At 53.9% G+C, this 27948-nt stretch overlaps 11 protein-coding genes across 11 annotated transcripts; 3 read left to right on the forward strand and 8 right to left on the reverse strand.

Moving 5' to 3' along the window:
* Positions 1-35: 35 nt before the first annotated feature.
* Positions 36-2472, reverse strand: IWZ02DRAFT_456650 (Metallo-dependent phosphatase-like protein). The gene is made up of 5 exons (XM_066767881.1): positions 2081-2472; positions 1628-1959; positions 1323-1580; positions 838-1276; positions 36-790 (listed from the first exon to the last, which is right to left on the reverse strand). The coding sequence occupies exons 1-5, from the start codon at positions 2229-2231 to the stop codon at positions 312-314; spliced, it is 1659 nt and encodes a 552-aa protein (XP_066620572.1). The 5' UTR covers positions 2232-2472; the 3' UTR covers positions 36-311.
* A 304-nt stretch (positions 2473-2776) lies between these two features.
* IWZ02DRAFT_405315 (uncharacterized protein) lies at positions 2777-4552 on the reverse strand (the record flags this gene model as incomplete). The annotated part of the gene is made up of 3 exons (XM_066765662.1): positions 2777-3744; positions 3798-4410; positions 4467-4552. 3 exons carry the CDS (start codon positions 4550-4552, stop codon positions 2968-2970), a joined length of 1476 nt encoding a protein of 491 aa, XP_066620573.1. The 3' UTR covers positions 2777-2967.
* A 454-nt stretch (positions 4553-5006) lies between these two features.
* Positions 5007-6161, forward strand: IWZ02DRAFT_381733 (uncharacterized protein; the record flags this gene model as incomplete). The annotated part of the gene is made up of 4 exons (XM_066765181.1): positions 5007-5109; positions 5162-5486; positions 5539-5678; positions 5731-6161. 4 exons carry the CDS (start codon positions 5007-5009, stop codon positions 6159-6161), a joined length of 999 nt encoding a protein of 332 aa, XP_066620574.1.
* A 22-nt stretch (positions 6162-6183) lies between these two features.
* IWZ02DRAFT_32975 (Rrp15p-domain-containing protein) lies at positions 6184-7206 on the reverse strand. The gene has a single exon (XM_066764204.1). It carries the CDS (start codon positions 7112-7114, stop codon positions 6206-6208), a length of 909 nt encoding a protein of 302 aa, XP_066620575.1. The 5' UTR covers positions 7115-7206; the 3' UTR covers positions 6184-6205.
* A 71-nt stretch (positions 7207-7277) lies between these two features.
* IWZ02DRAFT_456660 (SRP54-type protein) lies at positions 7278-9532 on the forward strand. Its single transcript, XM_066767882.1, has 3 exons — positions 7278-7424; positions 7474-7626; positions 7679-9532. The coding sequence occupies exons 1-3, from the start codon at positions 7347-7349 to the stop codon at positions 9056-9058; spliced, it is 1611 nt and encodes a 536-aa protein (XP_066620576.1). The 5' UTR covers positions 7278-7346; the 3' UTR covers positions 9059-9532.
* On the reverse strand, positions 9533-10728 carry IWZ02DRAFT_500822 (uncharacterized protein; the record flags this gene model as incomplete). Its single annotated transcript, XM_066770263.1, has 4 exons — positions 9533-9602; positions 9682-9987; positions 10096-10403; positions 10590-10728. The coding sequence occupies 4 exons, from the start codon at positions 10726-10728 to the stop codon at positions 9579-9581; spliced, it is 777 nt and encodes a 258-aa protein (XP_066620577.1). The 3' UTR covers positions 9533-9578.
* A 580-nt stretch (positions 10729-11308) lies between these two features.
* Positions 11309-12292, reverse strand: IWZ02DRAFT_434802 (uncharacterized protein; the record flags this gene model as incomplete). The annotated part of the gene is made up of 4 exons (XM_066766395.1): positions 11309-11649; positions 11691-11809; positions 11847-12054; positions 12097-12292. 4 exons carry the CDS (start codon positions 12290-12292, stop codon positions 11309-11311), a joined length of 864 nt encoding a protein of 287 aa, XP_066620578.1.
* Positions 12293-13135: 843 nt separating this feature from the next.
* IWZ02DRAFT_456664 (uncharacterized protein) lies at positions 13136-18708 on the reverse strand. Its single transcript, XM_066767883.1, has one exon. It carries the CDS (start codon positions 18590-18592, stop codon positions 13442-13444), a length of 5151 nt encoding a protein of 1716 aa, XP_066620579.1. The 5' UTR covers positions 18593-18708; the 3' UTR covers positions 13136-13441.
* Positions 18709-19001: 293 nt separating this feature from the next.
* IWZ02DRAFT_381780 (uncharacterized protein) lies at positions 19002-20482 on the reverse strand (the record flags this gene model as incomplete). Its single annotated transcript, XM_066765185.1, has 5 exons — positions 19002-19432; positions 19484-19551; positions 19606-19979; positions 20027-20128; positions 20195-20482. The coding sequence occupies 5 exons, from the start codon at positions 20480-20482 to the stop codon at positions 19002-19004; spliced, it is 1263 nt and encodes a 420-aa protein (XP_066620580.1).
* Positions 20483-23931: 3449 nt separating this feature from the next.
* IWZ02DRAFT_33171 (uncharacterized protein) lies at positions 23932-24855 on the forward strand. Its single transcript, XM_066764206.1, has 2 exons — positions 23932-24076; positions 24130-24855. Exon 2 carries the CDS (start codon positions 24231-24233, stop codon positions 24669-24671), a length of 441 nt encoding a protein of 146 aa, XP_066620581.1. The 5' UTR covers positions 23932-24076; positions 24130-24230; the 3' UTR covers positions 24672-24855.
* A 637-nt stretch (positions 24856-25492) lies between these two features.
* Positions 25493-27394, reverse strand: IWZ02DRAFT_33179 (uncharacterized protein). Its single transcript, XM_066764207.1, has one exon. It carries the CDS (start codon positions 27189-27191, stop codon positions 25707-25709), a length of 1485 nt encoding a protein of 494 aa, XP_066620582.1. The 5' UTR covers positions 27192-27394; the 3' UTR covers positions 25493-25706.
* Positions 27395-27948: the final 554 nt, after the last annotated feature.

Consider the following 27948-nt stretch of genomic DNA (forward strand, 5'->3'; position numbering starts at 1 on the left):
TGCGGCCAAGCCAGTCAATTCAAGTCGAAATCATCTTGTAGGAATTGCAATGTGGATATATATTCGCTTTCACACGCACTTCACGATCAATGACACGAATCATATCATGAAACCAGAGCTGAGAAGCGCCTCGGCCTTCGCCTCTCCATGCTCCGCCCTTGCCAACGCCTCCAACTGTCCTTGTATTCCCCTACTTCTACCTGACAAGACAAGCAACCAACTGCCGGGTATCTCAGCTGCGTCTGTTCTTACCAGAGCCAGAGGACCTGTGTTCTTGTTAGCATCTGCTTCACGGGCCGACATCGACCAACTTACAAGCTAATCCTCCTGGCGACCGTCTTCAACTCCGTGTCATTCTCGGCCTCTCTTGCAGCCTTTTCAAGGGCTTGTTGTCTGTTGCTCTCCTCCGACTTGCGCACCTCCTCCTGGCTAGGCGGCAAGCGCTCATTCTGTATGTCCACCTTTCTTGCGTCCTCGAAGCTGTGAATCGCTTGCTTGATACCCTCGGCGCCAAGCATGAGCGTGCCCGCCGGCAGTCGCCCTCCTGAAGCCGTCTTGAGCTCCGTGACGCGCTCCGACTCCTCACGCAAGACTTGGAACACGCGAGACAGACGTCCAATGGCCAGGATCTTGTTTTTGATGGCACGGCGCTTGAATTCGGTCGAATCGGGATCCATGGCAGAGCCCGGAATGGGCGGCGATGACGGTCCAGAGACAACCGAGCTTGGCGTTTCCTCTTCGAGCTCCTCCTTTGAGCAAGTGTTGAGAATGGCAATGAGCATGTCCGTGACTATATCCGTCAGTATACTGTTTGCACCAACATTGAGGGCCACATACTCTTTTCTCCAACGAATGGCAAAGACCACGTAAATACATCCATGAAATTCGGGAGCCAGTATGGGTGTGGCGTGCAGTTGAACTGCCGAATGTTCATGACGTTGTTCTCGTACTTGAGCACTGCTGCCTTATTGTTGTACACGTCGAGATAGTTGGGGGCGCTGAAGATGGTCATGACACTGGGGAACCCAGTCGTCCTGGTCTTGCGGTACATGCGATAGCCGGCGTCTTGTGCTTCGTGTGCGCGGATGATGGAAAGCAGGTTGTTCTTCTCGAGGAATGCACAGGCTGCTGGGTAGGAGAAAAAGTACGAGCAGCCGCGGACGTGGTTGTGAACGAAGAATTCTGACGTCTTTTCCTGTCCAAACTCTTCCAGAGGGTCTGCCCAGAGGATATCGCACATCAGGCCATGGGTTGGAGGCTCCCGGAAGCGATCAATCTATGCCTATCAGAGTTGTTCCCCCACTCGATCGAGTCCCACTTACGCTCTTCAGGTCTTCCAGAGTATGGAGCTCGGGGCTCAATCCACCGTGGATGCACAGGAATTGCTTGTTCATGACTGCCGCCAGCGGCAGCGCGCAAAACGACTCCATGCACGCCTCGTAGACAGCCTCGCTGTACTTGTGCTTGCACTCGAGCTTGAAGGTGAAGTAGTCTGTCAAATGCCGACATTCGTGGTTGCCGCGCAACAACCAGAGGGTGTTGGGATACCAAATCTTCAAACACCAGAGGTAGAGCACGCACTGCGGCGGTTAGACCAGCGGCAATCATCGGGTCTTGGGAAACAAACCTCTATGCTGAAGTAGCCCCGGTCAACATAGTCGCCGAGGAACAGGTAGCGAGTCTCGGCAGGGTCGCCGCCGACCTCAAACAGCTTCATCAAGTCGTAATATTGACCATGGACATCACCGCAGACGGTGATGGGCGCATCCATCTCCAAAAGGTTGGGCTCCGACTTGAGGATCTCTGTACCCTTGCGGATGATCCATAGTGCCTGCTCCTCGGTCAAACGGCCCTCGCGATAGAAATGTTGCTTGAGAAAGTTGATGTTGGGTTTGCTGGAGTCGTTGGGAGCCCAGAATTGCTCGGCGGTGGGCGTGTGGACGGCGGGAGCTTGAACGTCTGGTTGCGCACAATGTCAGTCGACTGGCTGCTGCGATGCGAACGTGGCAAACGGGAGGGAGGCGGGTCTTGGTAGCACTAGGATCGCGTGCCTCGAAGAGAGGAGGAGAGAGATTCGTACCTTTGCAGACGCGGTCCAGCGTGCTCACCTGGGAGCCATCTTCCATTGTGTGCAGTGTGAAGTCGATCTCAGGGACCGGCTTCTTTTGGTTGACGGCGCGTACGGCATTCTGGATGTACTCTTCGGTGTTCATGGGTTCGTCGGTAGCCATGATGACGGCGACTGACTCGAACAGCGGGAGAAAGGGTTGTGGGTGAAGAGAGGGGAGCGGTCCCCAATGGAGGGCAAATCAAGGACTGCTGCTGGAGCTGGCGGGCGCCAACAATACGAGGGGCTCAGTCAGGAGGAACTGAAGGAGGGGCAAGGGCAGCGAGCTCGCAATGGATGGACCAGTGGCGATTAGGATTTGGATCTGGCGCAGGAGTAGAGCGGTCGCGCGCAGGGCGGAAGGGGGGGGGGGGGGGGGGGGGGGGGGGGGGGGGGAGGAGGGGGATTGGCGAGGTCTTTGGGGGGGGCGAGAGAGACGTGTTGGGAGATGAGCGACAAGCAAAGTCCGAGGGCGTGGTGAGGCTCGGGAAGTGTGTCGATCGTGACAGGGTCCAGGTGTGGCGGTGAAGTCGGAGCAGCCCTTGGAAACAATTGGGATTATGTATGCGAGGGCCGTGGTCGGAGAGTGTTTGGTGTTGACGGGAGTGACAGGTGGATGGATGGATGAATGCCCTGCGGCTCTTAGTTCTGGCCTGCCTGCCTTCCAGCTGCCCTCTGCCCTCTGCCCTCTGCCCTCAGGCTGCCAGCCAGCAACTCCCTTGGCTCGAAGCCACCGCAGCCCAACTGAAAATCAATCTGGCCACTGACGCAAAGCGCCATTCTTGTGTATTGTCGTCATTGCTTAGCATTCTCTATTTCCACTGTACAGCTCTCGTTCCTGCTCTATTTATCTACAGTATCTACAACAGGCTCTGCGCCTCCACCACCTTCTCCTCCTTCCACCTGTCAAACGAGAATCCCAACTCCTCCATCGTCCTGACCTGCTCCCTGGCCTTGCCTCTCTGCGCAAAGGCCTTTTTGATGTCTGGAAACCTCTCGCGACACCAATAATGCCACTCGCCCCATTTCGGCGGTGTCTTGCCCCCGGTCCCCTGCGCCGTCATGGCCCAATCGTGCATCGCGTTAATGTAATCAGCGTCGCGCGGGAAAGCCAACGTATGGAAATCATTGCCATCGCCGTTCACGGCCAGCGTATGCTGCTCCCACGCTCGCATCTGCGCATAAGGCGGCAGCTCGAGGCGGCCCGCGTAGGCGCGTGCGATGACTGCGCTCTGCACTTCTGACGTTGGAAAAGGGATGATACGCTGGTTCAGCACAATGAAAGACAGCGTCGGGTGTGGCGCATAAAACGAGTGCTGATACGTGTTTTGCACCCGCGTCCCGTCCGTCACAAGCGGCGGTGACACGGACGAGAGGAATGGGAGCGAGTAAAAGTAGCCAGTGCAGAAGATGATGGAGTCAATCGAGGCTTCGGAGCTCCCGTCCTCAAAGATTGCAGTCCTCGTGCTCGGGTCGAGCTGCTTAATGGCCGGAACTTCTTTTTTGAAACTGGGCACCGGGCCTGGCGAGAGATACGACGCTGATTTGATCGAGTTGATCAAAGGGAGCTGACACTGAGCTGCGACCTGAGTCCCAATATCGATTCCCGAGGCGCTGTTTCCGACCACAATAACTTTCTGTCCAAAATCAACACCCTGCTAATTTGTTCGTTGGGAAGAGAATTGCGCACCTTGTCCTTGAATGCTTCGGGATTCCTGTAGAATTTGGAGTGAGTGATGCTTCCAGGGTATTTCTCATGCCACTTTTTGATACCTGGAGAATCAGGAATAAATGGCACGAAAAAGTGGCCGTTTGCAACTACAACGGCGTCAAAAATTTCCTCTTTTTCTTCGCCCGTAACGACCCCTTTCGTCTTGACACTCCATTGCTCTTTCAATGCACCTGCATCCACCTTGGAATCAAATAGCCGGACATCGAGAACTTGAGTTTCGAACTCAACCAGATGATTCACGTCCTCTGCATAGCGAGCAAGATAATCCTTGATGGTTGGATGCTTGGGGAACAGCTGGCTCTCCTCGGGCATCTCAAGGTCCGAGAAACGCATCAGCTGCTTCGGGATGTTGGTCTCGAGCAAGTCATAGACGGGCGAGAGGAATTGGGGGTTATTCCCCTTGCCGTCACGCCATATGGGCTTCTCGAGATCGTCTCTAGTCGGGCGCGTCTTGGGCACAGCGAAGCTACCATCGTCCGTGTCTTCGGGCGTGTAGTTCCACAGACCACCGGCAGCGCTGCGCTGCTCAAAGGCGACGATGCGCTTGAACTTATTCTCGGCACTTAGGTACCTGCAGAGATGTGAGCAAGGGGTCTCCAGCAAGCGTCGCACCAGCTGGTCAAGTACTTGAGAGCCGCGAGGCCGCTCGGACCAGCTCCGATGACGGCAATGTTCTGAATATTGAAGTTGATATTTGTCGAAGTGGTGGCCATGGTGCGAAGAGCGCGTGCTGTTGTCAATAAAAGCATATGAGATGCAGAGTGCAGTGTCTGTGGAACAACAACGCCCGCCACAGAAAAAAAAAAAAAAAGGGAAAAAATGCTGGAAGTTCACGACTGAAGAGAAGAGAGGAAATCAGCAGAGGAGCGGCACCGAGCAATCAAAAGATGCAGAGATATATGGGTCAAGCAGGCCATGGTCGCCCGAGTCAGGCTATCACGACATCGGCTGCCCTCGGCCGACATGCACCGTTCCTTATCGATAGCGGCTGTCGTCATAAATATTGTCGCGTTTTGGGTTCTCCATCCGACGCGCGGGTCTTCTCCAGGATGTCCCCAACTTGACTCTAGCTTCCCAAGCTTCCGCCCCGCGGCCCGTCAGTGCCAGTCCCCTCTCCGCAGTCTATCGGATACTGCCAATTTTTTTTTTCTCGCTCAGTCGTCGACCATGTTGCGCTCACTACGCTCCCTTGCTCCTCTTGCCTCTCGCCGAGCTTTTCCTACCACAACAGCCACCATGGCCAACAAGCTGCGCATTGGCTTCGTGCCCGGTGACATTGACAGTCTTGCTGCGTTACGTTGGATAAGCTAACTTTTTCTCAGAGCACTTTTCCACACCGCTTCACTTTGCCCACGAGCACTTTGGACTCAAAGCCGACCTTATTCCCTTTCACTCCGGAACTGGCCATATGATACAGTCGCTGCAGTCGAATGAGATTGACATGGGCATTGGCTTGACCGAGGGCTGGGTCAACGGCATTGGCGACGCCATCGCAAACAAAGGTGGTGCCGACGCTGCGGGCTACAAGTTGGTCGGCACATACGTTGAGACGCCTCTGTGCTGGGCCATCAGTACCGGCAAGGATCGCGAGCTCAAGCGCGTCGAGGAGCTGCGAGGAAAGAAGATTGGCGTCAGTCGCATTGGAAGGTACGTCACAGCTGCTGTCAGAAGTTGAAAGAGGATGCTGATATTTTGACAGTGGCTCCTACGTCATGGGATTCGTCCTGGCCGATCAACACGGCTGGCTTGATCAGTCCAAGCCCGGCGAGGCGCCCTTCGAGGTTGTCCCCCTCAACACCTTTGCCAAGTTGCGCGAGGCTGTCAAAGATGGCACTGCTGGTAGGTTGCGCCAACCTTTGTTTGCCGCGCTTGGATCTGACCCGTTTCGTAGACTTCTTCATGTGGGAACACTTCACCTCCAAGCGCTACTATGACAATGGCGAGATTAAGCGCATCGGCGAGATCTACACACCGTGGCCGAGCTGGCACATTGTCGCGCGTGACCCCAAGGACGAGAGGATGCAGGGCATGAGCGATGCCATCAACAAGGGTATCGAGTACTACGGTGAACACCAGCAGGAAGCGATTGAGTACATCTCAACGCACCTTGACTACTCTGCCGAGGACGCAAAGGAGTGGACCAAGACTGTCAGGTTTGCCGAGAACGTCAGGGGCGTCGATCCTGCTGTCATCGAAAAGACGATTGACATTCTGGCCAAGGCTGGAAGGCTGAATGCTTCCAAGTGCGGTGTAGAGCACATGGTGGCCATCAAGCGGGCCGACAAGGCCAGCAATCAAATCGAAAAAGACAGTGTTGAATAAATGTGGTCCTTCTCCCGGTATCTTTGTCTGGCCCGAAAGTCGTGTTATGCCTCGGCTGGGGTTGCCGTCTTCTTTCCACCACCTGCAATCAAGTCGAGGAAGCCCTTTTTGCTCATCTCTGTGACCTTCTCCTCCCTTTTGTCCATGCCGACGACGCCAGTCTTCTTGGCCTCTCGTGCTGCCTGCTCTCCCTTGACCTGAGCAGCGCGGACTGCATTGAACAACTTTACGACACCCCTCTGCGCCGTCTTCTTGAGCCTTTGCTCCTCCTCTTGAATCTCCTGCGTCGATACGTCCGTTGTTTGTAGACCTAGCACGTCCTTGACGCGACCTTTTTCCAATTGTGCCTTCTTCTCATCCCGCATCTTGCCCCTCGCTTTGGCCTCAAGCTTGGCCTCGGCCAGCTCTTTGCCGGCGTCTTGTGCAATCTTGCTACGCGAGAGAATTGGGTCCGCGCGCTTCGCGGTTGTGAGTTTTGAGCCCAAAATCTTTTGCATCGAAGTCGCAAAAGCATCCGGGTCGTTTCTCTTCTTCTTGTTTCGACTGGGCGCATTGCTTGAGCCGGCATCCGACAAGGGGCCCTCTGATCCATCTTCTGACACCTCCTCGTCCGAATCCATCTCCACGTCGCCCTCTATCTCTTCCTCTGAAGATTCATCGTGGACGGCAGCATTGTCCGACTCGTCGTCAGTGCTTTTCGGTTCCGGTGCTGCGACCTTGACTTTCTTGGCTTGCTTTGGAGCAGATTGTTCCTCAGCTTCCGACTGTGATTCCGATTGTGACTGCTCTGCGATTGCCTTGGGCGCTTCTTCGTCCGCACTGTCCTCGTCGCTGGAGCTGTGGTAGTCCGTCTGCTTCTTGATTTTCCGCGCACGTTTCGTGGGCTTCCCGCGATTCTGCTCCGTCCTTCTCCTCTTCAATGCAACTGGTGTCCTGGAAGACTGGGGAGGCATTGCGATGATTTGTTTTGGTAAGGTGGTGTTGGTGTTAGAGCAGTCAGGGTCGTGGATCTGAAATTTTGGGCACGTCCTTGGCAGAATTAGGCCCCAGCAGGGCGGTGAGCGGCGAGCGGGCCAGCTCCGCTCCGCTCCCCGCGTCCGTTGGATTTCCACTCGACGTTGAGATTCCTCCCCTTCGAGACCCGATACCTCTACCTCCTCTTGGCCCTTCACCTACCTCTCCGCCATGGTCCTTCAAGATCTTGGGCGGCGCATCAATGCCGCCGTCTCAGACCTCACCAGGTCGCCTAACGTTGACGAAAAGGTGCGCCGCGGGACTCTTGACTGCCACGCGACTGCTAACTAGATTGCAGGCCTTTGATGGCATGGTCAAAGAAATTTGCAACGCGCTCGTGGAATCAGACGTCAACATCAAACTAGTAGCCGGCCTGCGCGCGTCGATACGAAAATCAGTCAGTTTCAAGGACATTGGGCCGGGCGTGAACAAGAAGCGGTTAATCCAAAAGGTAGCTGGAATACTTGCCACGGGTCAGATCTTGTATTGATTGCGCTCGACAGGCCGTCTTCGATGAACTCGTTAAGCTCGTAGACCCTCACGCCGAACCGTTCAAGCCTCGGAAAGGCAAATCCAACGTCATCATGTTTGTCGGTCTCCAAGGTTCCGGTAAAACCACGTCGTGTACGAAGCTCGCGAGATGGTACTCCGCGCGTGGTTTCAAGTCCTGCCTCGTCTGCGCCGATACCTTCCGCGCCGGAGCGTTCGATCAGCTCAAGCAGAATGCCATCAAGGCCAAGATCCCATACTACGGCAGCCTGACCCAGACCGACCCCGTCGTCGTGGCTAAGGAGGGTGTGGAAAAGTTCAAGAAAGAGCGCTTTGAAATTATCATTGTGGATACCAGTGGTCGACACAGGCAAGAGAAGGATCTTTTCGACGAGATGATACAGATTCAGCAGGCAGTGCAGCCGCATCAAACCATCATGGTCCTCGACGCCTCGATAGGTCAGCAGGCAGAAGCACAATCGCGGGCTTTCAAGGAAACGGCAGACTTTGGTTCCATTATCCTCACCAAGACCGACGGTGCCGCAGCAGGAGGTGGTGCAATCTCCGCCACGGCTGCAACAAATTGCCCAATTGCGTTCTTGGGTACGGGTGAACACATGCTGGATCTGGAAAAATTCGACCCGCAGCGATTCGTGTCTAAGTTGCTGGGTATGGGGGACGTTCAGGGGCTTGTCGAGCACGTGCAGTCACTCAAGCTGGATCAAAAGCAGACCATGAAGCACATCCAAGAAGGCATCTTCACTATTCGCGATCTCCGGGAGCAGCTGTCCGGCATCATGAAGATGGGCCCTCTTTCGAAAATGGCAGGCATGATTCCGGGTCTGTCGGGAATGATGGGCGGCATGGACGACGAGGAGGGCAGTATGAAGCTCAAGCGCATGATCTACATCTGTGACAGCATGACTGATCGGGAGCTCGACTCGGACGGCAAGTGCTTTACGGACCAGCCGTCGCGGATGACCCGTGTGGCTCGCGGATCCGGCACGTCGGTTCGCGAGGTGGAAGAGCTACTCTCCCAGCGCATGCTCATGGGCAACATGGCGAAGAAGATGGGCGGCAACATGAAGAAACTCCAGTCCGGCCAGGGCCGCGCCGCCATGGGTAATAAGCAGCAGCAAGCCGCCGCGCTCAAGCGCATGCAGCAAATGGGCGGCGCACCGCCTGGTATGGGCGGAATGGGTGGCATGGGAGGTATGCCAGACATGGGTGCACTGATGAAGATGATGGGCGGCGGCGGAGCTGGTGGACCTGGAGGAGGCATGGGCATGCCGGACCTGAGCAATATGGACATGGGCAAGATGATGAGCATGCTTGGAGGAATGGGAGGTATGGGTGGTGGTGGTGGTGGTGGTGGTCGGGGAGGCAGACGGTGAGGTTAGGACCTGTTGGCTTACCTCTTAACCCTTCTTTGGCCTCCCTTCCCCCCGGTCTCCTCATCTTCTTTTCTACTCTTTATTCACCACGATGACGACGAGGTTTTCGACAGAAACAGGCCCCGTTGCCCCCATGTACCATTTTCTGCATAGGTTACAAGCAGATTCGGCGTTGAGGTGGGTGGGACGATTACTGTCCAGTGTTTCTGGATTGGTTCAGAAGAGAATGGGATTTCATTTGCACTCGTTGACTGGAATGGCAACTTCCAGCGCTGTGGACGCGTTTGGAGAGATTTGGTTTAACGTCACCCCCGCACCCGAGAGACAATCGTTGATCACCACAGCCGGGCCTGGTGAGCACACTGTACACGGGCATCCAACGAGTCTTCCAGCCCTACTGAAATCCTAATTGCTGCATTGCTCTCAATGACAAGAATCTTCGTATGCAATTGCTCTACTGTTGTCGACAAGATCAAAAATAACAGAGAGAATAAGTTCAGTTTGTTTCGCTTGCTCCTCCTCAGCGGCCACTGACGTTGACTTCCTAATCTTTTGGCAGAAGATGACGATGATGGCACATCGTCCCACCAAGGATCGGCCAAAATTTCCGCCTCCAAACGCACCATTTTTCCAGTGAGCTTGCCCACCTTCTCAATATCCTGCTCCGAAAAGCTGTCAGCATCATAGCCATGATGCATGTTAAAATAGTGACCATGCACCATTTTCGCCATCGGCTCGTTGTACTCGCGGTCGACGTTTTCGTCGTAGTCCTCATCCAACGAGCCCTTTTGGCTCTTCATGGCCTGCCACTGCTGTTGCCAACGCTCCGGCACTTTGTCGGGGATGAAGTCGAGGATCTCGATCATTTTCTCTCGGTTGGTTTCGCATGCGAGTTGGAAGACTCGTAGACCGTTGATAACTTCGAACAGCTGTTGTCCAGGTTAGCATTTCGATTTTTTGCGAGCGTGCTTGCAACAATCCATGAGGCCCATGCTCCACAGGTCGATGCGGTGGTCGAGCGGATCTCCGAATATGACCTCGGGTGCTTGAGCAATGGTTGCTATCGTGGTCACCACTTCGACGCTGAGCTTCTCTGGAGACTTGTCGTTTCTCAGGAACACCTCTCCAAAGTTGATGATCTTGGCTGGTTGTGCGAGCAGGGAGAGATTCTTCTCTGGAAACGATGCTGGCTGCACTATGTACGCGGGCGATCCAGGTCTCAGTGGACCGTCATCTTTTCTTTTGACCTCTTGTGTTTGGATCTCTCCCAGCGCCGCAGAAAATTCTTTCTCGCCCAGTTGATGCATGTCTGGGAGGGCAAACGCCAGATTACCGGTGCGGATAACTATTTCAAATCAGAAAAATTGCCTTGTTGAGCGAGCCTTGGGAGTCGAAAACCCTCTGTACACAATTCCTCGGCTGTGCAGATTATTAAGGCCCTGGAGCGCCTCTTTTGCAATCCTTTTGGCAACCGAGGCCGGAAATCTGTAGCGGACTGTCTGCCATTCAATGTAGTTCTCCACATTCTGACCAACGGCTTCGAACACGAAGCACTGGTGCTGTTCGTTGGGCCCGTTGATGGTAAACAGGTCCAGTATTTGCATCAGATGCTGATATTCAGGTTGTTCTGTCACCCTCCACCGCCGCGAGTTGGCTTCCTGTTGTGGCATTGTCTGATTTTGCAGTCCGGCTTGCGATTTACCCTGAACCAGGCGTCTCAATGATCCCAAGATGTGCGGCGAGACACTGGTCCGACCATAGGTACTGTTTCTGCCGCTTCGAGTTCTAGCATTCCCTTTGACTCAACATTGCGCATCTCGAAACCACGGATCCTCCAAAATTTCCGCGGCAGACGCCCTCCCGCTTGTGTCGATTCGTAGCATCTTCCCGATAATCTCGCCTACGTTTGCCATTTCTTCACGCGACAGGCCCAGCATTTTACCGTTGGCAGAAGAGATTTCTTCTAGTCGTTCTTGCAATGGGCGGCCAGACTGCTGTAGCGGCGGTCGAAGTTCAATAGGGGTCCATTTCTCGGCGCTAGACCTGTGGGATGTCCTCGTCAGGCAGTGAGGCCAGAATATGGCGCAAGATGGCGATTGGCCTGTCAGTGATGGTATTCTCGAAGATTGGCTGGCCTTTCACCATTTCAAAGAGCTATTAAAAAAGAAAACGAAAAGAAACAGGTCAGAGTTCCTTGTCCACTGGTATGGCATGTTATGAGAGTTGATGCTTTCAAGCTTGCCATGGCACTCATATTCCACAAGTCTTCCGGTGATCATAGGGAGCCTTACAAACAACTTCAGAAGCCCTGTGAGCAGTCTGTATGACGATTTCTCCAAGACTCCCCCGCTTCCCCGTGTTGACATTTTCTCCAAAGTCAGAAATCTTGACATTCAGCCACTGCGACGAACGCTCTTCTGAGGATTCACATGGCTGAACCAAGTATTTAGGGACGCACATTTTGCTCGAATTCGTTGCCCGCTCTTTCTTGATTACGTACTCACCGGGTTTCTGGTAAATCTCTTCCTCTTTGAGATGATCCATTGGCGGTGGAGCGAAGGCTAAATTGGGCATGCGGAGATCTGACCGCACTGAGCGCGAGCGATTGGGTGGACAAAACAGTAAGACGAACCTCCATGCGCAAGTCCCAAACCATGCAGGGTGCGTAGGCCTAGGAGAGAATCTTTTGCATTGCGTCTCACAAGCTCTCCAGGCAGTGTTCCATCTTCTTTCTTGCGTTTGTCAATGCAGCTGGATCCAGTGTGTCCTACAATCTTGATAACCAGACGGTCCTTCCAGGACAAAGTGGTCGTATGTCGCTGCTAGTTGATCCGATCCGGTTAAACTTGCTGGATTACAATCGAATTCATCAGGTTTCGACTTCATGGTTCCGTTGAATCTTATGAAGCGTTTTTCATTCTCCATCCTCTTACGCATTCCATCTCTCTTTACAACAGGGGAGATTTTCAGAGCAACATATTTCCGTTCGCTGAGGCCTGTCAGTCATGGATCAAGCGCTGAAGGACATTGTCACGTACGGATTATCTCTTGCGGCCCAGACGGTTGAAAAGTGGCCCCATCCCAATTTGCGCGGCACCGTATACCTACCATCTTGAAACTTGTCGCCCAGATGTACTGGTGAGTGGCCGAATCGACCCTATTTTCCAAATCCGTAGCGAACAGCAGGTTCAGCGCCCTCAAGGTCTCGCGTGCTCCGAGCGAATTTGCTGGCATTGTCGATGTAATTGGCGCTGTTTTGCCTGGGGGTGGATCGCAGCAGATCCCGGATGGCTTTGGAAGCCATGCCGAGGCGGTCAGCGGATTCCTGAGCTCGATAAAATCGAGCGAAGTGGGAGACAGCGATGATGGAGTTCAATACCTATATGGTAGAGTCGTGCGCAGCTAGTCCGTAGATTGATAGTCTCATTAGTCAGCGAGCGCGCAAATGTTGGATGATGGCAAAGAACGGTGGCGGCTTGCTGTCATGGCTTGCGTTGACGCACACGGAACTATCACAGGCCTTCCTGTATCTTCTGAACTTTCGAGAGCTACCTACCTTTCTGCATTGATGTTCCAAAACGATGGAGGTCGCAAACAGCAAGATCGGAGGTCGTGAACATCAAGATCACTGCTCAGTCTCAGATCTCTCTGTCAAGGAGGCTTTGTGCGTATGGGCCCAAGTCAAGGTCCAACACCTAACCTTAATCAGCCATGATTTGACGGTGACCAGTCTTGTTGTGTATTGTTTCTTGTCGCAGACTTTGCCCCGTTTGTGAACTTGTCAATTGACGTTTCCATGCGACGAGTGGCTCTTCTTTTATCGTGAATTTAGGCTTGTACCTAGGGCTTGACGTAGTCACGAACCCTACACAGTCATGAGCACCGCCAGGGAGCCTTGTGATTAATCGATCACAGGCAGCCAGAATTCTCCGGCGCCACATGCTCAAACACATCGGAAATCGGGGCCAAACTAGGTTGATAAACAATTAATTCCTCAGCGCACTTCGATCAACACTGAGTTCCATTCCCTTAGCGGGAAAGGCCTTTTCAGGCTCTACACTTGTAGGCACTGTTGAGGTCATGGATCATACTTTTTCTCTTTTTTGTGGAAGCTACTCGCTCTTCTAGACTCATGAAGTATATTTCCTCGAAGTGCAATTCAATTATCAGCCTCGCCATCATTCCATGTCGACACGCTTCAGCAGAATCCCCTGGGGCCGTTGCAGCCAGCTGGATCATGCCATTTTAATCATAGCACTACCTACTCCCGTGATGCCATGGCAAAGCATGAACGCTCCTTTTAGATCTTCTTGTACCTGTGCAGTATGAGCAAGTGGAAGATAGCAAAGAACACTCCCTGCTTTCTGCTACCAATTCCCCATTCTACAAGTCTCCATTCGCCTTTGCGACCGCACCACCGCCACCGCCGCCATTGCCACCAACCCACCACTCCCTCAACCGCCTTGCCTGCCTCCTCTCCTGATCGCCATACTCCACCGGCGGCCCATGGCACTCTTCCCTCGAAGCGCCGCTCTCAGGATTGTATCTGCCATGCTCAAGATCACTCGTCTCTTCTTGCACTTGCCCATTGTTTTTCTCCTTTGCGCTTGGTCCATCTTCGTTGTCATTTTTGGCACCGCTAGCGTCCTCGTCGTCCAGTCCATCGACCACGCCCGTCAAGTCGCCCCACAGCCCGCTCATCGTGTCTGCCCAGATAGGCCGCAGCGAGTCCATGATGTTGGATCTGCGTTTGCCCTTCTTGCCCTCATCTTTGTCATCATGCTGCGACTTTTCGTTTTCGCCCTCGCCATTGATCTGAGGCTTGCTTTGATTCTCCTTCGCCGCTCTCTGCGACAAGTCCTTGCCATACCGAAAAACGCACCACGCGCTCTCCGCGCCGCTGATAAGGCCAACCGTTCCCTTGCGGCTCTTGAGCACAAAGTTGCGCAGCAGCACCGCGTCGCCGACATCGCACTCGGGCAGGGCAGCCTTCCAGGGGCGAAACACCTGGACCTGGACCGACGACGTGTCGACATCGAGGCTCTCGTCCGCGATGCGGAATGATGTGAAGTAGTCTTTGGGCCCGGCGGTGGCGCGTTCGGGGCGCTTGGTTCCGCGCGTACATACAGCGAGGACGTCCATTAGGGCTTGCGAGTTGAGATGTTGCGGAAGTGAGGAGAGCGAGGTGAAGTAGCCAAGGGAGGTGCGCAGGCCTTGGCTTTGTGAAAAGACTGAGCGCTGAGGCATGTCCGGCTGCGATGATTCGTGGAGGCGGACTCTTTCGGCAAAGGTGGGCGAAGGGGATTTCTCTTCGTCCACCGACTTGACAGAGAAAGTTGGTGGAGTCGGTTCAGCTCGATGGAGCGCTTCAAGTTGGCCAGCAGGGGGCTTGACCAAAGTTGTGTCGCCCATTGTGGTGTCGGCGCGCTGTTCATGCGGGCTTGTGGGCTCGATGATTTGTCCATCGGGCGTCTTTGCTTTGGCCTGCGTGAGATCAAACCCTTCAGCCACATGGCTGGCTTGTGTGAGACGACGTGTTGGCGGTAATATTTGCTCAATCTCAGCGGCAGGAAATGAAGAGGGCATGAGCGCGGTTTGCTGGCTTGGTTCAGGAGTAAGGAGGCTCTCTTGGACAGGCCGAGTAGCCGACTCATTACCAGCAGGAGCCTTCGAAAGGGCCTGAGATCGCTCCACAGCTTTCGCGAGCGATGTCGTGTCATCTTCTATCTGCAAATCCTCTTGAGTCAAGTCACGATGTTCTGCGCTATAAACAGCCTCCGACTTTGTCCTCTCAGGTGACGGGACTCTCTTCTGCGTTGGTGTATTTTCGGCCTGCGTGGAATCGAATGTGGGTATGCTGTCTTCCATTGGAAGGGACGAGGTCGTCCGATTTTGAAGCTGGATCGAGAAAGGCGCCTGAGACGTTTGCAAAGCACGCATCATGCTCGGGTCATCAACCAGCATAGACGAGTGTGCTTGCTTCTTTGGAGTGAGTTCAACGTGCTCAGGCAGTGGGGAGGACGACCGAACAAAGTCGCGGACCACGTTGCGGAAGTTCTCCTGGGCTGGACTGCCTTCTCCAACATGCTGAGACATCTCCGACGGTGCTCTCGAAGACTGCTCCACCGTTGGTAGGCTTTTATGGACCTTCTCGGAAGACCCCAGTTGAGCTACTCCCTGTTGCTTGAGTTGCGGCGGGGACGGCGGAAGACCCTCAATGGAAGAAACTGCAAGTGGCTTGGGTGGAGACTGCTTGCTTTGTTCGAGAAACGGTAGTTGCCTTTGCGACAGCTCCTGGAGTGGCTTTTGCGATAATTCCTCCAAAGTTTTACTGGTAAAAGGACTGGAGTAGCGCTCGCTTTCGCAGGACCGAAGTCGAGATGCCTCAGCAGGCGGAGATGACTTCTCAGCGATATCATGGGCAGACTGTTGTGGAAGCTCTGCTGGGACCTGGGTCGTGGTGGATTCTGAATGGCGTTCATCGTCTCCCAAGGTATTCGCATCGGCCGCTTCTGAGGGCGGCGACGATGGCTTCTGCGTCGAGACAGACGCTGTCGAGTCCCATTCGCACTCGGAGTCCTTGACCCTCGTTCGCCTCCTCCGAGACGACACTCGGTCGGCAATGGACGAGGCCTGAGAAGCAGGTGTCGCAATTGGGCGAAGGCGTCGCGGCGTGCCGCTCTGAGACAGATCGAAATGGTCGACATCTGAAAATGGAGTCCGAAGGCGCTGCTGTGAGGTTTTGGAGGGGCTAAAAAGCTGAGAGCTTGGCTTTCGTGGTGTTTCTAGTTCTACCGGCTTCATTTGGCTTTTCAGAGATTTTTGGATATTTTCCTCTTCGGCTGATGCAGGTGCTAGGCTAGCAGCGATAGCCTGAGGCCTTTCTTCGTTTGGTGTGGCTCTTTCGGTATCAGACTCGTCCTTGGTGTCACTGTCCAGATCGATGATGGTGACTTCAGGTTTAGCGGGCTTGGGCGGCGACTCCGGAGAAGGCTTCTCAACATCTTCGACTTCTGGTTTCGGAGAAGAGATCGCAGTATCGGCATTGACTGTTTTCTCCCGGTCTTCCTCCAAAGATGGCGCAAATGAGCCTTGGGCGCCATGTTCTGCCAAAGTGTCATCCACTGGATCAGAATCCAAGATTGGCATCTCCCAGTCATCGATCATGGGCATATAGCCGTCGTCAAACGAAAGGGACTGGGGCTGAAAGTCGTCGACCGTGTCCTGGAAGATGGGACCCTTGTTCGCCTCTAAAGTGTTATCCCTGACCGTTTGCGCCAGGTCCTGGGCTGCTGGCTGCTGGTCTTCAAGCATTCCATCCGTTTGGTCTTTGGTCGATAGAGACGATAGTTCTAGTGTGCGCTTTGGCGTTTCAACTCCTTCCCTCTCTGAGGTAACAATAATTTGTGAAGGTTGAAGATTCTCTCCCTCAAGCTTGTCTTGCATCAAAATGTCTGTCCAAGGCTCTTTTGATGATGGCATCCCTTGTACTTCGCTCAAAGTTTCCGGGGCGACTGCAGTGGGATCTGAGGCGGTGGTGGACTTTGCGACATCATCTTGTCTACCCTCCTCGGTGTCATTGGCGGCAGGCAGTCGCTCTTGGTCCGCGTCAGAAGCCCCACTGAATCCAATTCTGGAAAGACCAGACCCATCAAGACCAAATTGAAACGGCTCAGTCAATGCTTGCAATTCCTTCAGACCATCCAGACCACTGTGAGTCGAGATCTGAGTCTGATGGAGCGAAGGGTCAACAGGCAAAATGACACTGGAGCTAACGTCTTGCAGTTGTACTTCCTTTAGATCTCGTTCTTCTTCCACCACTGGAAGCTTTTGGGGTCCCTGAGCTGTCGAGTTTTCTGTCTCGGCGAGTTCCTGAGCCTCGGGCAAAGGACGCGCATCCATGTACGATGTAGGCTCCGAAGTGCTTGTTCCGGGGAACGGAGATGGCAGAGGTAGATTAATGGAGGTCACAGGCTGCAACTGGGGCGTGGGAGGAGCATGATCAGGATCTTGTGCCGATGGTTTTGGAGTTCGCGGTGGTGTTCTCGTTGCAGATTCATCTACACCTATTGGCCGAAGTACGGGTGGAAGCATGTCCCGATTCGCACTCGACTGAGGTTCAGGCGCAACTTTAGCTGTTTTGCTTTCCCTGCTCGGCGTCTTGATATTTCCCTCCTGAGGTAAGCTTTCTTGTGGCAGAGGAACATCTTGGGGTTTGCCATCGCTCTCCTCCTCACTCTCAACCTCTTCATCTTCATCAGAGTCAATCTCAGTCGGCGTGAGACTTCTGTTCAGCTCTGTGACTTGGAGAAAGGCGTCGTCGGAGTCTTCCTCCGTATCACCCGAGTGGTCATCCACTTGGCTTTGGGGCAACGTCCCGGGCACGAGAAGAGGCGGCTCGTCTTCTTCTGTTGAGGATTCGTCTTGTTCAATAGCCTGGAGCTCCTGGAAAGAGAGTTGCCCTTCCATGCGTTCTTCAGGCTCACTGAGAAGCTCGTCGACTTCGGTATTCTCTTCAGTGTCGCCCCTGACAAATCCTGGCTGTGACGTCTCAGTCAGGTACTGCTGATCGATTGCCTCTTCCCTCAACAATGAGACCGCTTCCCGAGGCGCTGCGCTTGGAGAGATTTCTACGTGGTCTTGAACTGGTTCATATGCAGGGTGCTCGAAGACAGGCTCTTCAATGTCGTTCGCTTCAGAAGTCGTCTTCGTTGACTCGGGAGTATGAAGGATATCAGCCGGCGGAGCAACCATCACATCGTCTTCGGACACAGGTCTTATATCCTCGTCCGCAGACACGACTTCACCCTTCTCCGGAGAGGGCGTTCTGTTGGCGTATGTCCACATGCCCACATTCATCCACGACTTCCTCTTCTTCCTTCCCTTGCCCTCCACATATCCATCATCGTCGGCAAATAAGTCTTGACTGTCCCGAACCGAGTCGAGGGAGAGTCTGGAGCGCTTCAAGAAGGCAGGCGAAGCCCAAGAGCCCATCTTCAAGCCCTCACCACTGAAGTGTCCGACAATCCTGCTCGGCGTGTTGTACACGTGGTCCTCCTCGACCTCTTTAACTTGCCTCTCAGGTGTCTGTTCGCCGCGCACGTCCAGGCTTGCCAGGAGCTCGCCATCACGCCAGGCCCTCAGACGCAGTGCGCGCCGGTATCCAAGCTCCCACTCGACGCTCTTGCCAGGTGTACGAACAACCTCTTCCTCTCCGCTGCTGGCGAGCCATTGCACACCTGGCCCAAGCCGCAGCACGACCACATCTCCGATTCCCACGCCCGAAGTGGCGACGGCGTGAGCGGCGTCGGCGAAGAATTGAACGCGGACCTGGCCGCGGCGGCGACGCAGGCGGAAATCGGGCTCTGCGAGGAGCAGGGCGCAGGAACGAGTGCTGGAGCTGTAGGGCCAGACGAGGGTAACAATGGACACAATCGACTGCGTGGCGAGCGATGGGAGGCCAGGGTGCAGGGCCGAGATTGGCAGACGCTTAAGGTCTGGGGTATTCAACGCGGCGGTGGTGTTGAAAGCCATGGTGGCTGTAGCGATGTTGCGTAGCTATCGTTGGGAGTTTTTCGAGGCAGACATATCTGCTCTGGCGCTGCCTGGTTGGGGGATGCACCGATGATAGAATAGTTTGCGGACGGCAGAGATGGTGTGCTTCAGAAAGTCGCGTCCCGCGAGGTGGAGGTGCGCGACCAGCAAGGTGCGGGCCGAGCCTACGCAACTCGGCGATCTAACATCACCTCAACATGCACCCAACATCTTCCTACGACTACGACTCCTCACCATCACAGCCACATCTACGGAAGTATTCACTCCTCACCGAATATGTGTCTATCGAGCAGTCATTCATCGTCACACCTGCGCCCACGGAGCGCTCAACGCACCACCGCTAGCGTTCCAAGAGCTGCCGACTTTTTACCCTCAGTCTTCATCTACTCTATAGTGCTTTCCATGCCGAAACTCTTCTTCCGTCCCTCGTAACGACTCTCTCAGGGAAGTTGTGGTAATGGCTAAAGTCAAACGCCTCGCTTGCGTCCGATTCCCGCCGCGGTCCGTATTCAGGCTCCTTCTTTTCTTCCACCACGCTGTCCATGGTGACGACTTGCAGAATGTCGTTCATGCCCATCGGCGGCTTGACCATGCTCGTCGGTCGCGATGCGACGCACGTGGTCTCCGTGTTCGCAGTCGAAGTCCACGTGAGGTTGTCGTGGATGGTCGGGAGACGCATCGTCCGGCTCGACGAGTGACTCGTATCCAAAATAGAAGGAAAGATTTTTGCAACGAGCGGTTTCATGACCATGAGCGAGGCGCAGATGATGCCGACGTTGCCCTCTACTGTGGACCAAACGATGGCCGCAACACCGGATTCTGTAGAAGTAAGGAAGGACGCTCGGATTTCGTCGACGATGAGGAACTTACGCTGCATAGCGTCTTGCTCAGCGTAGTAGTGGACGAGGGAGAGGCGGAGTATGCTGACGATGCAGACACTATGTTTGACGGATTAGCACCGCACGCGCTGACCTTGTCCTCCCCCTACTTACAAGCCACCCAGCGCGAAGACGGCAAAGACGCTGAGCTTTTGCCGCATGGGCAGGTTCAGCCCCTTAATCAAGGGCATAGGAAGAAGCCACACGACAAAATCCATGATCACTCCGATTCCGGCCGTGCTGAACCAGTACATCTGGATGTCCATGCAAGTCCCTGGAGTCGACGGATCCCAGTACCTGCGGACAGGCTTGCAGAGAAAGATGCCCCCAAAGACGCCCCAACACATGATGCCTAATATGACGACCAGCGACACCTTGCATGCGCGATGGATCCACTGCACCTGAAAGAGCCGGAGGTACTGGATCAAGAAGGAGGACTTGGTCACGTTGATCAAGATTTGGTAGAGGATGTTGCTCGACAGGACCAGCTAAACACAGTAAGTAATGGACATTAGACCTATCCAGAGCAACTTACCCTGGCCATTTCCGCCAAAAACTCTTTGTTCACTTTTTCCGGTCCTGACTCTGCTGTCCGTACCTCCACTCCAATTACCGCGGTCATGGCAACTGACAGTATCTACGCATTGCGTGCTGTTAGTCCTCCAGGGCCGCGGATGGGCGGAGTGATTCAAACAGGACATACCAAACTAAACAGCACTAGCCAGTCCTCCAACCTCAGCTGCCTCATCAAGCAAGCCCTCGTGTACCATCGCGCAATAACTGCGAGCCCAGCCAAGATGGTGAACGTGACCGCCGGAGCAAGAGCCTGCCATCCGACATGCACAGGCGCCTCAGGGACCACTGGGGTCACGGCCTGAGCGTACAGCAGCGGGGACGAGTAAGGATGTCGAGGAAAGAAGCGCAGGGGAGCGCGGAAGTTGTGGAAGAATGAAGCCCCACTGCCACCCTCCACGGGCCCAAAAGCGGCCATTACGGGAGCAGTGTGTGGAATGCAGAGGAGCGAGGAATGAAGAGAATAGCGAAGCGACACAGCCAGTGTGACAAGCACGCGTGCTCGGAGATGGAGATGCTCCTGGAAGGGAGGAGGAGGAGAGGGAGGGGCAGCTGGTCATAGAGCTCACTATGACATGTGGACGATTGCAGCAGCAGTAGCTGGTGCAACTGACTGGCAGGTTGACAGCGCGGTTTGCCTCGCTCACCAGTCGGCAGTCTGCCCTTCGAGATTCTCGATCCCGATGCAGAGATGCGTGGTCTGGGCTGAGTTGACCCAGCGAGGGAGGACTCGCTGCTCTGGCTGGGTCTATAGGTGACTCGTCGGCTTTGGGACTAGCTCAAGAGTCCGCCATCTCGCTGAACCCCGATTCGGAATTCCTTATTCGAGCGCCTTGCCTCAGCATGCACGTGGTTGGACATGGAGAGTTCATCTCAAGGGTGTTGTCGACTCTCTCAGGCTTTATCGCGGCCGTGGGAGACGCCAAAATGTCCTGGGGCTGGGTTTGCACATTCTCTGGAGATGTCATAAATCAATCATCGAACAGCTTCAAAGCAAGACTGGACGCTTCCACCCACGTGCCGAAGCACGCTCTTTGTCCGATACGCAACGCGACGATCGACAAACAGATGGACTGTCGCTCCGGGAAAGTCTGCGTTGCCCTTCGTCCCGATTGGGGGGAAATCTGCTCCCTCGTTGTGTCCGTTTTGACGAAGCGCCAGGCTACAGTTTTGCGAATGAAGGGGCGAAATCAGGAGATCTGTTGGCGTCGCTCGACCGCGTCGATACCCTCGGGAACAAAGCCGGCAGAGAGACGGGCAGCAGAAGCAGCAGACTGCTCTCGATCGTCGACGGCACTTAAGTCAAAATCACGCGCGCGCAGTCTATCGATGTGCCAGCAACTGTTGCGATGAAGCTGCCTCGTGCAGGAGAATTATCCAGTCCACGTGCTTCGTGCTTGCTGGGTCAAAAATGAGCCCTCCGTGGCGGTCGAGGTGTGGTGCGCCAATTCGACGCTTTGTCGGCAACGTGCTCTGCTAGTCTAGGAATGGTAAGTCTGAGATCTCCGAGCAGCGGACTTCATCCCTCGAATGCTACCCATTTGTTCCGGTCGATCTTGGAGGATCAATGCTGTCCTGTTGGGCTTCACAGGTATGGCCACGAGGATGGATGCTTACTGGCAACTCAGTTTGCCGCGGATTCTCAAGGACGAGTGCTCTCTGGAAGCGTCCCGGACGCCTTTGAGGATGAATGCTTCCTGGCAAATGCTAGTAGTTTCTTGAGGACGAATGCTCCCTGACAACTTCTAGTAGGCTCTTAAGGACATATGCCCCCAGACAGAACCCCGGAGTGCCTCGAAGACGAATGCTTCCAAAAGGAACCCCGTGACGCCTCAAAGATGAATGCTTCCTGTTCCAGTACTTCCTCCACAATGAATGCTCCCAGACAGAATCTGGCAGCACCTTGAAGAAAAATGCTTCCCATCCGACATAGTCAATCCTCTTCTCGCAACTCTTGACTAATGCCCACATACCTAAATCATAAGCATCCAGCATAATGCTTGCATCATTCGCAGCGGTGAACGCTTATGACTGCGCTGGGCCACGTCACTAACGGTGGCTAGAGCTCAAACATTAATCCTATAAAGGCCGCGCACCCTCTACCTCTATTACTCTTCACTCCCTCCACCGGATACCACGTCCTAAACATGAACGCGTTAATTTAAACTGTGGAGCGCCTTTTAACAGCATTAATAAACTTCTATTTCTTTACGGGAGGCCGTAAGATTCTGTTCGTAGGTATAGGTGTTAGGTTATGCATTGCACTAGCTATCAGGACGGGTAGATAATGGCGGTTATTATTTCTACCTATTAGCGTGCGATGATGTTATGAGCCGTTAATCTTGTAGGTGCACTGTCTAGGCCTTCTGACCTAGAGGAAGATTGATTAGTTACTTAAGAAACACATAATACTTATGGCCTGATCATGTTTGCTATTTGTACACGTCGGCGCAAGACTATATTAGAAGCGATGTCATGTGAACATTGACTAAGCCACTGTGCTAGGAACAGACTGATTGCCTGCTTCAGATGTAGCAGCATCGAAGAATGATGGTGTCGGCTGTTTCCACATGTTGTCGCCGAATGACTTCAAAGATGTTGGGACTGGGAGAAATCACGGTTCAAATTCTCAAAGTTGCAGGTACTTTGGATTGCCGGTCGAGGAATTGTGGAAGAACAAGGGAAGAGAAGGAAGAAAAGTAACTTCGTTTTCATGCTTCAGAATTTTGTTGTCTCCTCGCCAGGTGTGCGAGAGAGGAAGAGGTGGTAGCATGAAAGATTAAAAAAACTTTTATCGCGCTTGCCGATGGTGACTAAATACAGAGAGAAAGAGGATGGAAGACATGTGGCGTGATTGAGAGACTCCAAGCTGCCCCGGCACTGCGCTGCTGCAGCAAGAGTATTGACTTGCACGTGCCCTCGCACAATCCACATTTCAATTGACACGTGGAGAGACAGATTGTGTAGCAGCATCTCATGCGAACACATGTTTGGGTGGGAAATGCCTCTCAATGAGAATGGTCAAGGCGCGTGCGAGGCCGGCGCAGCTGCTAGAAGGAAGGCAAATAATCTTCGTTGCCTGGCTTGCAGAGCCGAAGAGGCAGCCCGCATGAAGGAACATATTTCGAAGATCTTGAAGTTGAAGATTCCGCCGGTTACCGTAGAAATCCGTCAAGTCGATTCAACTCAGGTTTTGGGTTGTCCCTTGGCGGAGTTCGTTTCGACATTTCCAGATGTGTGTTTGATGTCAAAGTTATTTGACGGTCTTGAAAAGCAACCAAATTCCCGCATGATTCTCAATCGAATGTCTTTAGAAGATGTCTGATCGAAAGCGGTAATGGTAGCGCAGGCCGTCAGATGATGGTGGTGAACTGAATCGGCAGAATTCGTCATGTGCCCGTCTTCTTCATCATCGCCATCTTGAGCTGCAAATAGGCTTGGACAGCTGGATCGGTTGCAAACGGAGAATGTGTTTGAGCTTGGACCTGGTTCGAGCGACGCGGTACCGAAGAACTCCAGGACGCAATGGACGAGGCACGTGTTGGCGGCAAGTACGGATGGGGTCTTGTGAACGATGGGGATGACCGATGAGCCTTTCGAATGTCTCTGGAAGAACCCATGGCGGAAGATGCCGAAAGAAAAGCTAAACGGAGGGAGGGACTGGAAGAGCTTGGCTGCTTTTATAAAGTTGGACGGTAGCGAGCGCTGCACAGCTGCTGGAATGATGCACGACGGACGAGAAGAAATTTTCCGCAGGCAAACAAGTTGAACACGACGCACATGTAAAAGAGAAGCAATCAGAGTCAACACACCTAAATAGCAGCAAGGCACTTGGATTCGGCAAATTCTAGTCTTCGCACCGCCCGAGCGGCTCTCCCGACAAAGTATTTGACAGGCGCAGGTGAAAACAGATCTTCAGGCCCCGTGCGCGCGATAATCAAAAAATAGTTGAGAAAGCTATTCCAGCACCGATTGGCGGCGGGTTTGGGCCAAAGGAGCGGTCAAGGGATAGGTAAGCATACAAGGGCGCGCAGAGGAGCGAGTGAGATTGACAAATCGGCACAGTGCTGGTGACAAAAAGACCCGAGACGAAACACGACGCTGGCGCAGGTGACGGACTAACAAGCGGCGATGCTGGGTCTGGAGTAGGGACGCGGTGGGCAGCGATGATATGCAGGTGGAGATGGAGGTGGTTGATTTGGAATACTTGCGGTCCCAGTCTTGGCGACACACTGCCCCGGGTCTCTCCACCAACTCCTCCTCCTCCTCAGCCGCCGGAACCGCCAGCCACAACGTCCCATCTGCGCCATCATCTCGCATGTCAATCAATCAATCATCACCATTTTCCATTTGTGCGGAGCCGTAAGGCTGACGGGCTCGCGTCGCCGGCTGCTGGCTTGTTCCGATGGCGCGTCTTCGTGGCAGTTGCTCCCGTCATTCCAACAACCTCAGCATGCGACATCACGGGCTTTACATGGATTCAAATCACCGCCGTGCCAGAGGCTGCCGTCAGCATCGGGATCATCACCAGCATATCATTTTGCTCCAATTCAGCCATCCGAACGACAGCCAAGTTGCAGCGAGACCGAATGCAAATTCCATCTTGATCGCTTGTTGCTGAGCTGCTTGTGCTCAAGGGCTTTTCATGTGCTCAACCTGCCCGCACTTCAAGAGCATTCAGCAAGGAAAAGGCGAAACTGTGGCGCTGCTTCCCCGCGACCGTTGGCCATGATTCCATCGATGTGTTCCTCTACAGACTTTGCTCGCAGCACAGCGGGCCGTGCCAAGCAGCGAAATGTCCCCTACGATCACTTGCAACCATGGTGGAGACAAACCAAGGGACGCGTGGCTTGCGCCTCGCAGTCATGGCTAACACGAGGAATTTGCTCGCTTGTCTAGGGTCTCTAGTGGCTTCACCAACATTTCTCAAATCCTGCCAACCCGACAATGGCCCAAACGCAAATGCAGCTTTGAATGCTGTTTTTCCTCACACTTCCCGGGAATAATCAGCCAACGCGAAGAACATCCCGGGTCTTGGGAACACATGCGCGTAGCCGCGACCCGACCCGGTCCGGCGATCTAATATCTCTGCGCATCAAGAACCCGCGCCAAGAACCCGACAAATGCAGGGCCAGCAGCGTTGCAGAATCCCGATTTGGTTCTGGCTGGGGCACATACTTCGCGCTTCATCTTGACCATTCAACCCGCCCATGACGGGCGAAAAGCGCGTTCTCCGATACTGTTTTGATGTGACTAAGTGATACAGTTCCTAATTATGTTCAGGGATCTCGACCGTGTATCACTTCGCCTGCCTTTGCCAAAATCCAAGGCCGTGTTCACAAAAGGCGCTCATCATCCGCCCCAGACCATCCACGTGGTGATTGATCGCCAAAGGTCTGCCGTGAAGCGTTGCGAAATCTGGTCAAGGACAGCCGTTAAAGAAGCAAATATCCCAGCGACAGATACAGCGGGGAAACGTGCCTCCATCTAACACAAACCAAACTTTCTTCGAACCAAGCTGTCAGGTGATGACATTTCCGCTCCCATGATCTAAGTGTGCTCGCAATTATCAATACGTCGTGGAAAGAGGCCGTCAGTGTCGCCGCCCGCGGAAAGAAAAAGAAAATCGCGTCGAAACATGATCACGAGTCCCATATCGGACCAAAGGCTGGAATTCCTCTGGACTCCATCTCGAAGACCATCTCGTTTGTGACGCGGGGATTGGACACAACGCAGATTGCTTCTGCTTGAGCTTCTTTGAAAAGTTTGTACCCTTGGATCACCAAGTTCTGTCGGCCAGAGACGTCTGTGTCGATTATCACTGCCTTTGGATCTGCCTGTCGTACTGCGGAGCTTATCTCGTTGCCAAACGTCTTTTCCGGATTGCGCGTCGACCAGAGAATGCGGACAGGGTGTTCCGGCTTCCCCACGACAAAGGAAAGCACTGGGCCAATTCCGGCGCCTGTTGCGACAAAGATGACTGGCTTGAACAGCCTAGCGACCTTGGCCATGCCATTGACTGGGCCACCCCGCGTCCACATGTGTCGCGGCGGGCTGTTGATCATTCTTCGAGTCCAATCCCCCGCGTTGGAAACGATGCACGAGAACCCTATTTGTCTTCCCGTCCTCGGTATGGCGGCAAAAGAGTGCGTCTCTTTGACCGGGCTATCCGACAGCCGCACGCATGAGCAAAGGCCGAGATCGCCATTTCTGAAGTTCAAGCGGATGGCTGTGTCAGAGAGGGGCTCGCTTTCAATGTCGTGGCGCTTCAGACGCATCCAAGGATAAGCCACGAGAAGGGTCGTGAGGAGAACAAAGTAGAAAGAAGGAGTGAGAACGAGATTGATCCCGAAGTCCACATGCCTCCTGTTCTTTGAAAGTGCGCCGACAAGCACCAGGGCCCACAGGATAGTAATCAGGGTCCATCCTCCAAACCGATGTGTCCATTCAAAGTGATCGTGGAAGGCTGATCGAATCCTAGGGTGCGCAGCAGCTAGGATAAGCATCAGCAATCCGAGGACAACGCATGCCAGCACACTCAAGGCCGGAGACCTCTGGTATCCCTGGAAATACTCGTACAGAATGAGAGCAGTGTACATTCCGAACCAAAAGGTGGCCGCCACTCCGCAGCCACTGTGAACGCCGCCATAGCTGTATATCATGGCGCAAACGCGACGAAGCCAAAGGGATTTGGACGTCGGGACTGACGTAAAGATGGCGAATAGGCCGTTGATGACGTGCTCGTTCCTGGAGAGAATGGCCACGAAGAGATTCGTTGAGGCTGCAGTCGCCATTTCGTCTGTCATTTCGAACTCCATTCCATGGTTGTTGATTTTGAATCCCGTCGAAACAATTTTCCAAGTGCCGATGGCCAAATTCAGCAGAAAAACGACGGTGAAGATTCTGCGGTACGTCGAGAACAATTCCCATCGAATCCAGGCGCAAATTCCAGAGTTGAGCCGTGGCGGCAACCCTTCGTCGCAGTCCTCGTCGACAGATTCTCCAACGGTCCTTGGAGAGTTATCCTCTCGGACTGCATCCGATACAGTCCCTTCATCTGGAGAAGAGGACCTGTCTGTCGGTCCTATGGTTTCGATTCGATCGTTCTGATCATGAAGTGCTTTCATGAAATCGGAAGAGCGTTCCGTTGCTGTTCTTTCGACTCGGATCTGCGATCGCGAGATTTCTGGGACGGCCTGCAGGGTCGTAGGTGCAACTTTAAGGTACGCTGCATCTGGGAAAACCGGGCTCCAGGTTTTGGTCTTCGCTGTACGAGATGTCTGCAGATCTACTGTACCGCAATCGGTAGACTCGAACCGTTGTGATCCCACTGATTGTAAACAAGTTTCTGCGTCTCACAGTTGGTAAGCCGCCTAGACTTTGCCTCGCCCCTTCAACTCACCTTTTGCGACGACAAAGCTGTATTCTTCTGGCATGCTTGGTGTATCAGAGATTGAGATCGGGGACAACAAGATTCGGGTGCCTGTGCCTCACACGCGACTGAGAGACACCAACGACAGCAAATTTGAACGACTAGTGAACAATGAGGGGACCATCAAGGGATTTATAGCTGACCACATCTATCCCAAAAAGAAAAGGATCAAGAAGCTGGCAGTCGCGCAGAGCATGGCTTGAACTAATGGGCCACATTATGAGACACAGAACGGTGCACCAGGAGAGAGCCGTGTCGTGGAGGCGCATCACTTCGCAACGACACGCATTGGCAAAAGAAAGCCCCAGAATAGCCATGCTTCAGTGATGGATCACGAAACGCCAAAGACTTCAGAGGAGAGAGGAAGATTGGTAATACACCAGGATTCTAAGCGGACAGAGGCAGGCAACTGCAAACATGCATCACTGCTTCAATCCTCGTCTTCTGCTCTT

The sequence above is a fragment of the Phyllosticta citriasiana genome (genome assembly GCF_038021145.1).
Source record: "Phyllosticta citriasiana strain CBS 120426 chromosome Unknown IWZ02scaffold_10, whole genome shotgun sequence".
Classification (NCBI taxonomy): domain Eukaryota; kingdom Fungi; phylum Ascomycota; class Dothideomycetes; order Botryosphaeriales; family Phyllostictaceae; genus Phyllosticta; species Phyllosticta citriasiana.

Coding starts and splice junctions, on each gene's coding strand:
- IWZ02DRAFT_456650 (XM_066767881.1), bottom strand. CDS start 2,231: ATGGCTACCGACGAACCCATGAACACCGAAGAGTACATCCAGAATGCC. Junction 1,960..2,080: donor GCTGGACCGCGTCTGCAAAG/GTACGAATCTCT, acceptor GTGCGCAACCAG/ACGTTCAAGCTCCCGCCGTC. Junction 1,277..1,322: donor CTCTGGAAGACCTGAAGAGC/GTAAGTGGGACT, acceptor TGATAGGCATAG/ATTGATCGCTTCCGGGAGCC.
- IWZ02DRAFT_33179 (XM_066764207.1), bottom strand. CDS start 27,191: ATGAAAGCACTTCATGATCAGAACGATCGAATCGAAACCATAGGACCG.
- IWZ02DRAFT_32975 (XM_066764204.1), bottom strand. CDS start 7,114: ATGCCTCCCCAGTCTTCCAGGACACCAGTTGCATTGAAGAGGAGAAGG.
- IWZ02DRAFT_456660 (XM_066767882.1), top strand. CDS start 7,347: ATGGTCCTTCAAGATCTTGGGCGGCGCATCAATGCCGCCGTCTCAGAC. Junction 7,425..7,473: donor CGCCTAACGTTGACGAAAAG/GTGCGCCGCGGG, acceptor ACTAGATTGCAG/GCCTTTGATGGCATGGTCAA. Junction 7,627..7,678: donor AGAAGCGGTTAATCCAAAAG/GTAGCTGGAATA, acceptor TGCGCTCGACAG/GCCGTCTTCGATGAACTCGT.
- IWZ02DRAFT_456664 (XM_066767883.1), bottom strand. CDS start 18,592: ATGGCTTTCAACACCACCGCCGCGTTGAATACCCCAGACCTTAAGCGT.
- IWZ02DRAFT_33171 (XM_066764206.1), top strand. CDS start 24,231: ATGATATGCAGGTGGAGATGGAGGTGGTTGATTTGGAATACTTGCGGT.